At 40.6% G+C, this 16,491-nt stretch overlaps 1 protein-coding gene across 1 annotated transcript; it reads right to left on the bottom strand.

The window, feature by feature from the left end:
• Positions 1 to 2,291: 2,291 nt before the first annotated feature.
• On the bottom strand, positions 2,292 to 16,145 carry LOC136369905 (carbonic anhydrase 3-like). The gene is made up of 7 exons (XM_066333059.1): positions 16,090 to 16,145; positions 15,815 to 16,012; positions 11,923 to 12,041; positions 9,954 to 10,046; positions 8,291 to 8,356; positions 5,775 to 5,930; positions 2,292 to 4,583 (listed from the first exon to the last, which is right to left on the bottom strand). The coding sequence occupies exons 1-7, from the start codon at positions 16,124 to 16,126 to the stop codon at positions 4,464 to 4,466; spliced, it is 789 nt and encodes a 262-aa protein (XP_066189156.1). The 5' UTR covers positions 16,127 to 16,145; the 3' UTR covers positions 2,292 to 4,463.
• Between the last annotated feature and the right edge of the window lie 346 nt (positions 16,146 to 16,491).

The raw sequence follows: 16,491 nt of genomic DNA, 5'->3' as shown, positions 1-16,491 counted from the left end.
TTCTTTTGCATACCTGATGGCATCATTCCTTCCAACATTCCTGTTGGATTTTCCCATAGAGAGACAGTATGCTATCTCCAGGGAGATCTTGTGAAAGAGTGCTCAACAGAAGGGTTGCAACTTACTATGCCAATCTTTTTTGTTTTCTGAAGCAGAGACAACTCCATCTGCATGAAGTTTGCTCTACTGTCCTACTTGATTTACCATCTCACTTAATGATAATTTTAATTCTCACACATATATATATTATATATATATATAATATAATATTATATATATATATATATAAATATTCCTATTAACCCTTCTATAAATATTCCTATTAGCCCTTCTTCATTTGCATTCATGTTCTTCTCAGTTGTCCTTATTGAGAATGAAGTATTGATTTAGACTGTGAACTTTTATTTTCACTTCATCAGTTTGCAGTACAAATTTCACTTCTTTTTCTCCATCCTCCTGTTTCACAGAAAATTTTTCCATCTGCTATGTATTTTTTTCCAAATAATGGTCTAGCGGAAGGTGCCCAGGGGATGGGGGTTGAAACTAGATAGTCTTTAAGGTCCAGCTCAGGCCTATGATTCTACAAATGTTTTTCTCATTTGATTTCATGGACATTCTTGCAAGTATAGTGCTATCCGGTCCAAATATAGTTAAAATTTTCTATAATAGCAGTGCTCTGATGGTGTTTTTTTTTTTTTCCCAGTAATTCTCTATCTGTATTCAAATCTGTTTGTTTCAATGAACACAAAACTCTACAGTTTTTCTGTCTCTCCCTCACAAATAACCCTGAATATGTTAATTTAATTTTATTGCATTTTTTTGCAAATCAACATGTACAGTAAACTGAAAAGAAGATGCTTTAAAAAATATGTTAAAAAAACCCCAACAAAACATTTATGTGTGGTTTGATGTCTGATTTATCGTTGGTTGTGCATTACTTTTTGGGGGAGTGAGGAATGTTATAAAAAGTTCTATTAAATTCCTGGGCGTGGAAATAAAATAATTCCTGAATACATGCTTTGTGCTTCAGTATTGACAAAGATAAATGCCAGAATTCATTGAGATGAAAGGCAGACAGACAAGGTGGAACACACACTGTACAACTGCTCCCTTTGCTGAGGCATGGGACAAAATGCCTCAGGAAGAAATAGATACTGTTCCATTTTGTCCAACTCCCTGACAATATGAAAGTTCTTCAACACTGATTACTCAGCAGAAAAACATCAGCAAGGACATCTAGGAGCATCTTTGAGACACAGAAAAAGAAGATACATGTTCTTTTCATTTTGTAGTAGAAATGCAGAATCATAGCTGATTGTACATGAGGGTTGTACCAGGAATTCACAGTTCAGCTATGAATTTACACATGACTGAAAGATGGTGGCACCTGTTTCAGTTAATAAAAGTTCTGAAACTACAGGAATAGGCTTTTAATTTTTCTAGTAATTTCTCTTGTGAGGTGTGAGAAAGGGGGAAAGTTTAATTATTTGTCAAAACCTACTGCATGGTAGTTAATTTGAATCACTTGGCTGCCCTGCTGTAGTTAATGTATACATTATAGGCACTAAATTCATAAGGATTTAGTGCCCCAGAATAATTAGTGTAATTTTTACTGTTTGGGTTTTGTGTTTTGTTTTTTTTTTTCCCCTCTAAGATACATGAGGCAGCAATATTAGAATCCACATATTCTGATTTTGTCACCAAGGTAATAAAAAATGAGCTACATTATTCATCAAAGACAGAAAGGCAAAGGAACAAAACTGTGTGCACTTTATTCTTCAAGGGAAAAACAAAACTTTAAAGCATATTTGCATTGAGGCTTATGCTTTTGTACAATAATAGGTCGAAGACAGAATGAAATCAGAGTAGTTGCATGAGAAGCAATAAAAAATTCAGACTACATTTTCCTTTTTACCAACATAAAAACCAAATTTTACTTGTTGGAACCGAAGCTACTGTTTCAGTAATTCGTAAACTTCTGCCTATTCTCCCTTTCAAAAGCAGTAGAGGAAACATGCAAACCAAGGAAAGTGCACTCACTGGCTTATTTGCAGGCAATTATTCTTTAACAAGTTTGTGTGCTTCAAGAGTATAAACTAATCAGGAATTTTTTAGAATTATGTAACATTTCAGCTAACTGATGTGCTTCTTGTACTAAACTCCAATAGCTAAAAAGTACTAAAATGTCTGTCCCCCTTGTATTACAGGCATATGTATGAAAGAAAGGAGCAGCAAGGTTTTCTAAGTTCTTGCTACTTTCAGTCATCACTTAGCATAAAAACAGCAATCAATTTATTTTTTATGTAAGTCAATTTATTGATTCTCTGAAGACATGAAAGCAGTTATTTCAAGTGCAGACAACTAATCTTGTTTTATTGCTTCTATAACAAGAGATTAAAGCATCACAATCTATGGCTTTTAGGTTGAAAGACTCAAACCCTTGTCTCAGTTTCTTGTGTCAAAATTCTCTCATCACCAAGATCAACTGCATATGGATAGGAGAAGAAATTTTACACCTAAGACATAGTACAGTAGAAAAAAAATTGTTGCTTATGATCTTTCTGTAGTAACATTTTTTTGTGTTGAGAAGATTTACAGATTCAGGAATTTAAAGAAGATCTAGAGCAGTCCTGAAATCAATACCCTTGCAAGTGCTCCACTCATAATATCAAAAGCTGATTTTCTGATAAAATTAAGCCAGTGCCAAAACACTTGTAAACAGGATTCAATCAATACTTTAGCTTCTACTCACATTAACTTAGTTTTTAAAAAGAAACTGCTTTATACTAAGTAAAATACATTCCTAATAAACTTAAATACTTACTTTCAATGGGAATTCAGCAATCCTTAGAACAATTCTAAATGAATAAAAAGGATCAAATCTGCCCTCAGTTTTATTTCTGAATTCTCACTGAATTGTGCTGGTAATAGCAGCAGAATTTTTCCAGTGTTGCCCATTCATTACTTCTCTGTTGGAGCATCATTTTTCTACTACAGGTGGAAAGTGAAATAATTAAGGAGAACTGGGAAATGCCTATTCCAACCATTTGTAGCCTTCTTTTTTTCAGACTTCCACATATCCCTCATAAATACTGCTGGGAAGATGTTTTTTGGCAACATCTCCAGAAGAACACCCACTGCTACCTACTGATGAGTTCCAGGAGCACAGAGAACCCAGAGGCTTCCTGTGTAGAGGGATTTATACACCACCTTTGGCCATCCAATCTCCTGTATGTTCAATACTGAGTTTTCACCTGGGTGTTGAATATAATGTAGATCTTTATTCACATGATTTGTATGTGGGTTCAACCTAGGTGGTACTTGTGCACTGAAATTATAAAGTTCACATGATGAAGGACAGGGGAAGTTGATTTAAATGTTTCTGTCTGCCTGTGTGATTCCTTGCTTGGATCATATTTGAAAGCTGACGTGTCTCCTCAGAAAGGAACTGAGACAAACAGAATCCACTTATGCAGCTACAGAGTCAAATAAACAAACACTTAGGTGATTTGACCTGGATTTTCAGTAGTGGGGATGACAAACGACACATATGAATCATCCAGAAAGATCCTTTCCATATGCAAAAATTCCCTAATAGGTGAAACCATTGAGGTGTCAAATATAAAAGAAAACAGGCAGAGCATCAAAAATCCATCATTCTGGGAGATAACACAGAGCAGCAGAAGAAAGGCACTTCCCCCTCACCAATACTAAAGCTGGTATACTAAATACAAAGCAATATAATACCAGCAGGACTCTACACTGGATGGGTGAAGTAACACCAGCAATGAAAGAAGAAAAGATCAACAGTGGCAGCAGCAGGATATGGCAAAGACAGCAAATGCTGAAATGGCAGCAAGGTCTCTTTTCTTCTTCACATAGAAGCTGAGTATGCCTGATTTTACCCTCAGAACACTAATCTAATCTTGGATAAAAAACTATGAACAAGACAAGGGAAAATCTGGTATGTTAAAGGGGTACATATTCTTTGGATATCTTCTCTGAGGGTAGTGTGTCTGAGCAAGATCTCAGTGTAGAGACAGGCATTTCACTCCTGTTCATCTACTGTTACTTCTCCCTTCCTGAACTACTGGTTCTTTTTTTTTTTTTTTTTTTTTTTTTTTTTTTTCCTTATATTGCCTTTAAGATGAATTTTGAATATTGAAACTGAGCCTATTTATCTTACAAGACCACAAGGCAGAGGAGTGACCTCCTGAGGCATTTGTGGTCAAAACTGCTGAGCCATTTGTGGTCAAGAATCATTACTTCTCACATTTGCTTATTATGCTTAGTATTTGCATACAGTATTTTTCTGCCATCAAAAACAGATTCACTTTTACCACTCAGAATTTCAAACTGAGAAACACAGACCTGGATCCAGAGAAAAAGCAGTAGACAGCAAAAACTAACTACACTTTCGAGATGCAGGGGTTTTCTCACTCAGTGGAGTGAGACTGGAACTTCTACTTGAACGAGGCTCTCACTGTCCTGCCCTTCAGCGGCTGCGGCGGGCGCCAGTTGTCAACAAGAGGGCACACGGGCTCATTCTCACCATTCTTGGAAAGGCTACGGAGCTTTGCCATCTGCAAGGAAGAAGAATTCAAGTGGCCATGTGGAAGCACTGTGGACCTTACTGCCCAGAACAAACTGAGATCAAAAAGGAGGTTTTTTTATATAGCAACAAGCACACGGTGACAATGACAGTCCCTAACAATACTGAGATTACTGATAAAGATTGCTGCAGCCCAGGAGCCTGCACTGTTTCTGTGGGTCTTTACACTCTTCAGCTACAGACCAGTTCATCATCTGACCCTTGCCTGGGCTTCTTTTGGTTATTTCTGATTCACGCCCACAGTGTGTAAAAAGAATAGGGCCCTACTGTGACCCTGCTGGAGCTGGACTGCAGGCAAATACCTTGTGAAAATACAGCTATCTCTGAAGGAGGATCCAGACCTATGTCAGTGCAAGGCACTGGAAGAAAAAGCTGGTGCAGAAGTTTGTATTTTGATCTGTAAGGCAGAGATACGCCAACTGGATTTTTAAGTTGAATCATGAATTCAGCACTCAGCTGCTGTTATTCAAATTAACTTAATTTCAGTGGTGCTTTGTTAATTGTTATCCTTTCATCCAAATGCAAAATAAATCTATTTCGAAAACAGCCATTTCAGGATATACCCTGACTTGTATTGCTGAAGCAGAAAATGGTATAAATAGCCAAAATTTTTGACACAAGAACTAAAAATGTCACCTTATCCAGTCAGGCTCTTTTTTTTCCCTCTGTGAAAGCATATTTGAGCTATGTGAATGCAATGGTACATTAATTTGTGTGAATATTCAGGTTTGCAGGTTGTAGGTTGTTTGATCTTTCTCACTGACAGCTTTTAAGAAGTCAAGGTCTGGACCAGCAATTTCTTAAACCAGGAAATCAGCAAACTATTAGTCTCACTTGCCACTTAATTGTAAAGCATGTAGAATGAACTGAGACTGCTGTGATGGCTGAATTTTGTGGCTCAGGGGCACTTCTGCCTTAGCAGGTTTTCTGGATCCCAGGAACATCACTGCTGAGGCTGTTCCAGAAAATGTCCTGCAAGAGCACCTGATTGTCAGGGTCAGTTTTACAGCCCATTCCAACAGTCCATTCTGCAGGCAGTTTCTCCCTGTCCTCAGCTAAAGCTTTCCCCACCAAAAAGTGCAAGGTAAAAGGGCTTGCAAATCATCACACTGAGATACTGCTGAGAACTGGTAAAGGAGCAGCAGAACTGTCTGGAGTTTACCTGGTCTGAGCTGACTTCAATGGGCTCCCTGAGGAGAATCCAAGTGATGCACTCCTCACAGGGGGGTGTGGTGAACGAACCGTGGTAGGTCCAGTAGTCCCGAGACTTGGGGAAAAGAATTGAAGGATCGAAGTGCAGGAAAGGAGCCTCCTTCCCCTTAAGGAAACAAAAAAAATCATCTGCAGTAACTCCAGAGATATACATCTTAAAAGTCATCAGTATCTATGTTATTATAAAGTAAGTAATTAAGTACCAAGATTCATGCAAGGAATCAATCTCCTTTTCTTCCTGTCAAGCACTTTCCCAGCAATTACTAATAACTGACATTTTGATTACATTAATAAATTCAAAGAAATTACAAACTGAATTGTGTGCGATCAAAGCAAATTCATTTTTACATTTTTCTAGTCTGGAATTATCAAAATTGTGTTTTATTTTGGGCCATTGGGATAAAAGTTAAAGCCTGTGGCACTGCTGGTACTGTTACCCTTTTTATCCAAGAGGATAGTGGCCAGGCATTTATCCCAGATTCATTACAGCCTTGTCTTCTATCTGGAGGAATTTAAATCTGCACCTCTCTCCTCCCAAGATTGTGCTCTAATTATATGTTCATGGTGACACTCCCAGTCTCTTTGTTTGCACTATTACACTTAGTAAAAAATTAAAATATTTCCTGTAAGAGTACTGGGTCCTAAACATCTTACAAGTCGAGGTGATTACCACCAGGCAAGGGAGAAAGCAGACATCAGACATTTCCTGCTAAATCTGCCACCAAACAGGATAGTAACTCCACAGGACTGTGATGAGTATTCCTTGTTCCCCGTGGGCAACCAAAACTAGCTGAGGAAATGCAGTTCACTTTTCTATTGCTATTTTGGATGCAGCTCTGGGAAGGAAGATATATTATTCCTATTTCCTTCTTCTATCATGGAGAATCTTTTCTAGATTAGAACAAAGTGAGTGGCAGAAGCTGAAATTGTTTCCATGCATCCTTGCACAAATAAGGAGTAGAAAGAGTAACTCCAATGATACCTTCCTGAAAAGATTATTCTGTAAGTTTAATATGAATTTGCAAATAAACTCACAAAAATTGTGCTTTTTCGGTGAATATAGTACAGTGACCAAGAAACTCCTCTGCCTGTAATGCATCAGAGCAATTGAAACTGCATGTGTGATAATATATCCATTAATCTTTCTGAAAAATAAGCAATCTTGGAAAATGCCTGTGATGGCAGAAAAGAAATAAGAGATAAAATACAAGTGGTTCTTTGCATATCCACTTATCTTTCTCGGCTTTACTTCAACTGTTGCTTTTTCCAGAACTGCTACATGTAAATGGCCAAAAAAATGATAGAGGTATTATGAGAGAAGGCCATCAAAAGAGATACTATTGGCACATCGAGGTGGGGACACGGATGGGGGGAAAAAAATAACCTTCAGTTCCCTCAGCAGGCAGAACTTAATTGCATTTGAAAACTGAGTTGAAAAAAATAAAATTAATTTGAATCTTACAAAGGAGAGAAGAACGTTCAGCCTCAGACCTGCACATCAATGGCAGTACACATATTCATACATTAAATGCAAGGAATCTTGGTAAATTCACAAGAAAATGCCCACAAGTTTGGTGGTCTGGTGGGATATTCAAGGTGAAAAAAAACCAAACCAAACCAAACCAAAAAAAAACCAAACCAACCAAACAAAAAAAAAACCCCAAACAAACCAACAAAAACGACTTCTAGCATTATTACAATCATAAAGTTTATAAAGTTTATCATAAAGTAGAATTGCTAAAATATACCTAGAGATTAGGCTTATTGTGAATGATAATGCTAAACGACAGTAGATGCAATATTGCTGTTCTCTGCAAATGACTCCCTTCAGCAGCTATATCCATGCAATAGGTATGGACTGGAGCCTTATGTCATTAGTTAAACTGAGAAACAATTTAGAATATCTTTGCAATGCTATTTGTGCTAGTATCATAGGAAGAGAGAACTTAGGACTGGTGCAGAAACTGCACCATGTAATTCCTTTTATAAATACAGTTCCTTCTTAAAACTAATAACATTTTTAATCTCATTTTAATAACATTTTGATCTTATACTGACTGGGAGCCTACTCCATCACTCTTACTAATTTCTTCTCATTTTAGGCTAACTAAATTTCTGAATCTGCTATATGTTTTTTTTCTGGCTACTGTTGTCCTCAAATTCAAAAAGCTTTTCATTTCTTCTTGGTACTGGCCCACTGGCATATTTTTTACAGAGCAGGACTAATAAGGCTATCAATTGTGTATGCAAGGATTGATAAAAAAATCATCTTCAACAAGAATACTTGTGGAAGTGAGGAGTTAAATATTTAATTAAGCAAAAGAAAGTATTCTGCTCCACAGCTTAATATATCATCTCTGGTGCAACTGTTTGGCATCAAAATGTTGCCAAAATATGAATCTGAACTACTAATTCCTATTTCTCTGGTTTTCCAGCAACATTATATCACAAAAAATGTCTTGATACCTTGGTCTTTATGTTTTCAATTTCTTCAAGGATTCTCTTCATCTCTGGTTTGGGAGTATTTCCAACCTATAATGCAAAGCACAAAACCGTATCTTTTTCATCATGTGCCACAGTATCTGAAAGAAATTCAGCACATTCCATCTGTCACATTAGGCAACAGCAGTCTCAGAGAATCCAGCAGAGACTGACAGAAAATTATGTGTGTTCAAAGAACATCCAAAATGGCAGACTCCAGTAGCTGGCTTTGCAATTTGAACACGTGTTGAAGGACCCTACAAGGCATCACGCCTGTCTGAGGAATGGACTGCACACTCAGTGTCACTACCCAGGGCTTAACCCTTGGCTCCTGCTTCAAAAGCAACCCACAGCCACTGTGAGATGTCTGAGCACTTGGCAAAGTCTTGATGGCCTGAAGGGCTGTGGTTCCTGCAGACACTTCATTCTGCAGCACATACACAGTCAGATCAGATTTGACGTGAGACTTGTGGCAAATCCATGTCTAGATGACCTCAAGCTATGGGGTCACTTTATTGCTTGTGTTCATGACATTTAGCACTTCCAAAATCTTTGATATCCCAGAAGAGTAAAGGCAGTATGCCTAAGATGTACTGCTACTGCCATGCCTTGTTCCAAAATAGATTAACTTCAGTTCCTCAGAACATAACTCAATCCTGGTTTAGTAGTGTTCCAAAACCCAGTAATGGAACATGACAAATTCAGAGAAAAACAACAGCTTCTTCACCAAAGAGCAAGAAGGAAACAGAGAAAGAGGGCCAGAGAAGACAATGATACTGCTTACTTTTCTAGACCTTTTAGCTGACCTGAGCATGGTTAATAGGAATATAGTGGTGTGCTTTGTAAGTTGTGTTTTACAACATAAACTTGAGCCTAAAATTGACCAAAAGGAGTGAAAAGGGAAGAATAATTGAAGGACATAGCCATAGGGGAGAATCTGGACAGGTGCTGACCTTCAATTTAGACTAACCACAAGAGAAAAGGTCAGGTTGGCTCACAGTGTAATAGAATTAAAATTACACTCTGTCTAGTATGTCCAGGGACACTGTAGCAAAATTAATTACATCCACTTGCTCTTGCTTGTACAAATGTCACTTACTAGTGATAAAACAATAAAAGGACACCTATTCCCTGACGGTGTGTTCAAGCTGAAATGCCTACCTGCAGCTAAAAGAACTGAAGTTTCTGTAATTTATCACTTCTAGGCTGTGTGCCCATTAGCATTTCTCAGCATTTTAGACACATACAGATTTGATACAAGGATTACATTCTTTCTGTTGAGGTTATAAAAAATGAATCTGAAAACAGTGGTACAGTATTATTTTGCTTAAAAGTTTCTGTATTTCAAGGTTAGATTTTTGAGTGATCTTATTTTATCATCAATTCTTTCTTTTTGGAGTAGGTTCATTGAACTTCTTTTGATTCCTAGATTGTGTGGGAATCAGTCAACATAACCTTGCAGATAAAACACCTGCCAGCAGACAAAAGATGAGAGGAAACATTGAGCCTATGCAGACCTTCCTCCTCACCCAGTGCACACCACAGGAAAGGGCTGCAGTGCAGGAAGAAACAATGGTAACTTTTCCCCTAGCAGTAGAGAAAGAAGAAAAATACAGAAAATTATAAAGACTGAATATTTGCCACTTACTTTCAGAAAAATGCCCACAACAGCTACGCCATCAGGTTGTTTTAAAGCTCCAGCAAAATTACCATGTTTTGGATTCCAGTGCACCATATGTAGCTAAAAATCAATTAAACCTCAGTTATAAATACAAGAAATTGTCAAAAGTATAATTTTCACTTTAAATTAATTTAAGATTCCAATGCACAGTAAGTAAAGGAATGGACATGAAAAAGAAAACCCAAGTAAGTATTACTGCTGTTCCCATGCTTTTGTATGCACATGCTTTCCATAAAGCATTGCTCTGCATATAATTGAAGCATAGGACAAGGAAAATGGAGTTCACCACACAATATCAGACAATGCAACTATAAATAGTTTAATCCAAGCACATTACATGCACACATGTAGTGCATAAAATACCTACTGACATGGACTTCATCTCAAGTACATTTTTAGATCTTCAGGTTATACGGATGTCAGCTCAAAGATTTACACTGGGTTGTATGTAGTGCATACATTACTGGTTATCTCTTATTATTCTCAGCACATTGTGCTGGAAGGGAGTGGGGATAAAATCTAACATTTCTTTCTCATGTCTGCTTTCAATAATGCTGTATTTTTCAGGATATATTTCAAATTTTTGCATCTCTGTCCAGAAAATATCTAGCTCATGCATATAGCTACAAATGCTGGAACCAGCAGTGTGCAATCTCAGATTAAGGAGCATCTGGATCACAGTCATATGGGGTGGGGGGGTAGAAAGTCTTTTTACAAAAAGTTCATTTAAAATAACAAAAAAAACAAAACAAAACAAAAAAATCCTGAATTTAAATGAATCTATTGTTCTCTTTTCTCTCTAGGATAAGGATTTTAATGCTAAGGATAAAGTTGGAGCAACCATGTATCTTTGGTTGCAATGTAGCTAAAGTACATTTATTCCAGGCTTTCTTCTCCTGTCAATAAATGCATGAGTACGGCTAACAAAAGTAACATAAAAAGTCTGTGCTAGAACTAGCCAAGAAATAGTTTGAGGAAGCAGATTTTTTCTCTTTCGTTGGCCACAGAAAGCAGAACATTAGCAGATGTGAACATTAGGCTGTGGTTAAGGAACAGGAAAAAATCCCTAAGCCATCACCCGCAGTCATATCTGCAATGTCTGTGCACATCTGAAAATATCTGTCTCAGCTTTGTCCTGTGAGAGGTGGGCAAAGCTCCTCCAAGCTCTAGGCCTTGAGAGTATAGGTGGAAGGCAGGGAAACTCTACTGCAGGATTTTTGTGGGCATAGGTATGTGTTTTGAGCCTGTTCTCAGATAAGGTGGAGGAAGAATGCAGTCTTTGCTAGAAATTCTCTAGCATCAGTAGTTAATTCACTTACATTTAGGATCTGAAGAAGTCCTCAGGGCCTAAAGCATTCATGAATTTTAACAAACTAGGACAACAGCCTTGCAGTGGTTTACATTTAAAAAAACCCAACCAAACAAACCCCAAACATTATGTTTTCCATGGTTCCTGAAAATAAACCCAGCTATTTTAAAGCAGAGATGTTCAGGAACTAAAACATACTCTGAATCAGTTTTAAGATGGATCTAATTTTGAGTGTCAGCTTATCAAATGTGCTTTTAGTGTGTTTTTCTATTCTTTCTGAAATTAGTTCAAGCTATACCAGAAAAAAAAAAAAATCAGCAGAACTTCCTATTTGGAAATAACAGATTGCTTTGTCGCAAATATTTTTAAAACATTCTAAGATACCAGCAAAAACTCTGGCACGAGGGAAAGCAATCCGTGTTAGTAGATACTTGCATGCGTACATTGGTTGGCAGATGCAACTTATCGCACTGCATGCTAAGCAGCATTCACAAGTTTCACAGGGGGAGAAAAACCACCAGCTAAATCCTTTTGAGAGGGAGAATGGTTAATGCGTTCAGATGCAAAATCAGTCAAATTCCAGTCATCAGTGAATGCTGCTGTGCAAAACACAAAAATCCGTCCCACCTCTGCCGCGTACTTCACGCCGTCGATGACGTGCTCGGAGCCGTGGTCGTCGGAGGAGCCCCAGTGCAGGTGCAGCTGTCGCAGGCGGTAGGCGCCGGTGAGCGGGCCCCCTCTGAGCACTGCGGGGACACGGCACCCATCAGCACCCTCATCAGCTGTGACCACCCCCTCTGAGCACTGCGGGGACACGGCACCCATCAGCACCCTCATCAGCTGTGACCACCCCCTCTGAGCACTGCGGGGACACGGCACCCATCAGCACCCTCATCAGCTGTGATCACCCCCCCGAGGGCTGCGGGGACACGGCACCCATCAGCACCCTCATCAGCTGTGACCACCCCCCGAGGGCTGCGGGGACACGGCACCCATCAGCACCCTCATCAGCTGTGATCACCCCCTCTGAGCACTGCGGGGACACGGCACCCATCAGCACCCTCATCAGCTGTGACCACCCCCCCGAGGGCTGCGGGGACACGGCACCCATCAGCACCCTCATCAGCTGTGACCACCCCCCCGAGGGCTGCGGGGACACGGCACCCATCAGCACCCTCATCAGCTGTGACCACCCCCCCGAGGGCTGCGGGGACACGGCACCCATCAGCACCCTCATCAGCTGTGACCACCCCCTCTGAGCACTGCGGGGACACGGCACCGGCGCCGTGATCAGCTGTGATGACCCGCTCTGAGCTCTGCGGGGACACAGCATCAGCGCCCGCCGCCACCCCGCACCCGCGGGGCCGCTCCGCAGCTCCCCACCTACAGCCCCATGGCAAGGCGCCCACAGCACTGCCCAGTTTCCGTGGCTGGCGCTGAATTCTGCTGTCAGGAGTTCTTGTTTGATGTGAAAACTGTGGAAGCTGCTGTGAGTCAAGCACAGAATGAAACGCTAGCTGCCCAACAACCCTCTTTTCTCCTGGCATATGGACACACTACAGCTCCTCGTACGGAGAGAGAAGGTCACAGGTGATTCTTGTCAAGAAAGGGTCTTTTTAAAAAATATTAGTCAGACAACTGACCTGTAAACAATCTGTACCTGAAACAATGGGTTACAGATAATCAGCTGCTTCTAAAAATTTTTTTAAAAATGATCTGTTTCTTGGAAGTGAGGGAAGACAATAAAGTTTAGGTCAAGTGAGTTAGAAAATTGTTCTTGAGCCACCAACAAGAGAAACTAAGAAGCTCTTACTTCTGCTGTGCTGAGCCAAATAACGCTGACCATGCATCAGTCTGACAGTTGACATCAACTCTGACTTTCAAAACATCACACCTGCTCTTTCAGCCTGGAGATTCTTTTGAGTAGGCACTGCTTAGAGGATAAGCTCTCAAATGTATTTTTCATTCATTACCTAAGGTTGGAATGAGTCGTGTTTCCTTACACAGAAAGCTGATAATGTAGTTCACAACTGCAGTGCCAGAAAGCCTTGTTTAAATAGCATTCAGGTTTGAACTTCTACCAATAGCTTTGAAGTTCAAAGTTAACACTGAAATCCTATTTTGCCCAATGGTCTCAAATGAATTCTTGATATCTTACAAGTTGGAATACCTACACAGAGCAAGAGGTTTAACTTTGCACTTTCTCTTTTTAGTTGGTAGGTGTCACAACCATCAAGGGGAGGGCCAGAATAAAAGTACTGTTCAGACTTCAGCATATAGTTCCTCTTAGTTTTTTACTTTGTTATCCATAAATAATCATAACTCAGTATAGTATTTAGTATTATTGAGTAAGCCTTCTGTAGAACCTTTCAATGGAAAATATTTTATTATTATTGCTATTATTTAACTTTCATATATAGGAGAAAAAAAGGCATAGAATCTAAGGCCCAACTCCTCAAAAGTATTATTTGGTTGCCATTTCACACTGGAATCAATGGGAGGCAGGAGCTGAATTTATGTGATCTACCTACATTTAGAAGCTGAATCAGTGTCAGATTTGGAAACTAATTTACCACTCATTTCTTACAGATGGCCCTTTCCAGAGCTAAAATACTGTGAAGCACTTGAAAACAGCACTTCGTAACAGTATATTCGTAACAAATTCCTTTAGCATAAAATCAGATCTTTTTAACATTCAGTATTTTCCATCTGATTGGAAAAAAAATAATCTTTGACTACATTTCTTTTTCCAGGTAAAATGGAATCAGTGACTATTTCAGTGACTACTTATCTCTTACTTCAGAAGCAAAGAAATGAAGGTAATAAAACATCAACAAAATTCTTCCTTGTGGTCTTTGAGAACTGTCAAGCATTGTATTTGATTCTGATCAGACACATGCCTATGAAATACTTGAGTCCTAAATTACTGTCCAGCAACCTGCAGAAAGTAAGGACAGCCAGGAGTGAATGCACACATTGTGTGCCCAAAGAAACAACAGAGGTGATCAGGAGGGGAGAGACAGGGAGGAAATGGAGGGAAGATGATTTAGACGAAGCACTGCACCAAGGGCCACTGGTTTGGCCAAATTGGGATCTTTCTCCAATACTATTCCTTGGACAGACAACTTCTTGAGCAGCCTAAAATATTTCAGCCTTTAGGAAGCTGTAAAGAACATGGAATAGAACCACTATGTGAAAATGTTAATAACCAATTTCCTTCCTGTGCTTTCAGTCATGGCATTCATTTTATGTAGAGCTTTTGGAAGAGCATTCTGGATTATAAACGGAACTTGTTACAAGAGCAGGTAGCGATAGGGCAAGGAAGAACGCCTTCAAACTAAAAGGGAGTATGGTTACATTGGATATCAGGAAGAAATTTTTTACTATGAGGTTGATGAGACACTGGAACAGGTTGCCTGAAGAAACTGTGGATGCTCCATCCCTGGAAATGTTCAAGGCCAGGTTGGATGCATCTTTAGTAACCTGGTCTAGTGGAAGGTGTTGATGGGAGTATGGTTGGAACTGGATGATCATTAAGGTCGCTGCCAGTCCAGAGCACTCTGTGTTTCTATGGTAATAAAAGTGCAATTTATGAGATCGCTGTGTAGAAAACTGTGGTAGTAAATACTAAATACTAAAGAACCATAACTTAGAGACTATCCTGGTCCTAAATAGTTGAGATTCCATCTGAGAGACATGGAACAATAACAAGTAGCTGTAATGATAAACAAAAAAATCCAAGGAAACAAGGGGCTCATCAAGATGAACAAGGAGGAGAGTGATCTTTCAGTCTACTATGGATATATTTCTTTAGTGATGTAGCTTACAAAGAACAAAATCTCAATACAAGTGCCATAAAAACACAGAAATGCAAAGGAAAGTAACTGTTTTCCATTAATTAGATTGCTTTCCTTCTTGGTGAAGGACCAATCAATACTGCATGCTTTTGAGATGTCTTTTCATTATATGATATTGTGAATTCATTATTAATTTTGACAGTTGTTGCCTATCTACATCCAGAGCTATACAGATAGAGCTCTGCAATCAAGTTCTGAACAATTTCATTTAGTGATATGAGATTGCTCTCTCTCAATTAAATAACAAAGCCATTTCATAGTTTTCCAGAAAATATAAAATGCTACTTACATAAATGCTATTTTCATAACTTTTTCAGGCTCTGAAGTACCTAAAGGATTACCATGCAGAAGAAATCAAGATCACAGTCAGTTGAAATTTTTTTTTTTACACAAAACCTGAAGATGCGGTGTATGTATTGAAGGAGGTGACAGAGGGATAACTCCACCATCCAGCTGAGTGTATTCCAGGGTTTCTCCTGCAGCTAGCAGCCTTTCTGTCCCACTTCAGATCCACCAAAGTAAACTCCAAGAGCACCTTTTTTATGTTCCCAAGTGACATTTCTCTGCTGGCCTGCGCAGGCTGGACACTAAAGGATGCTTTTTGATACCTGGCGCTTTGCAAACCTTGATTCTTAACAACCCCCCAAAAAATCCAAACCGACCTGATCGATCAAAAGTGTCGTCGAAGACGACGCGGCAGGTGCGCCCGTTGTTCAGGATGGTTTTCGCTGCCCCGGGGTCATAGCTGGCGTGCCAGGAGGAGAGAGAGGAGTCGTGCTGCACGTCCTTGCTGTTGATCTCAATGGGCGACTGCTTATCGCCCTTGGCCAGCGGGTAGTTTTCGTGCCAGCGCTCGGGTCCTGAGGGACAAAGACAAAGACAGGTCGCCCGTGCTCGGCGGGCTCCCGCCGCCCCCCGGCGCCCCGATGCCGCTCACCGTTGTCGCTGTCGTAGCCCCACACGGACTGGGCCATGGTGCCGCCGCCCGCGCCGCTGCCCTCGCTGCCGGCCCGGGGCCCTTTTATGGACGGCCGCGGCTCCGCGTCCTCCCCGCGGGGCCGGGCAGGGCAGGGCTGGGGGCGGCGGCCGGCCAGAGCCGTGTTCTCCCCGGGAGGAGGCAGGGGGATGCCGGCGGGACCCCGCGGCCCCCTCCATCCCCGTCCGGCAGGCGCGGCTCAGCCCGGGGACAGAGCGTGCGACGGGCCGGGGGTGCCCCGGGTCCCGGCTCGGGTGAGGACGGGCTGCCTGGAGCGCCCAGCGGCTGCACAGCGCCGGCGGCGGACGGAGGGAACTCGGAGCGCTCCTCTGCGGGCAGCGCTGCGGGCGTGAAGCGCACACG

This window comes from Sylvia atricapilla, chromosome 1, assembly GCF_009819655.1.
Source record: "Sylvia atricapilla isolate bSylAtr1 chromosome 1, bSylAtr1.pri, whole genome shotgun sequence".
In the NCBI taxonomy this organism is placed as follows: domain Eukaryota; kingdom Metazoa; phylum Chordata; class Aves; order Passeriformes; family Sylviidae; genus Sylvia; species Sylvia atricapilla.
The sequence above is the reverse complement of the archived record's forward strand: the minus strand, read 5'-3'. Positions and strand labels throughout refer to the sequence as shown.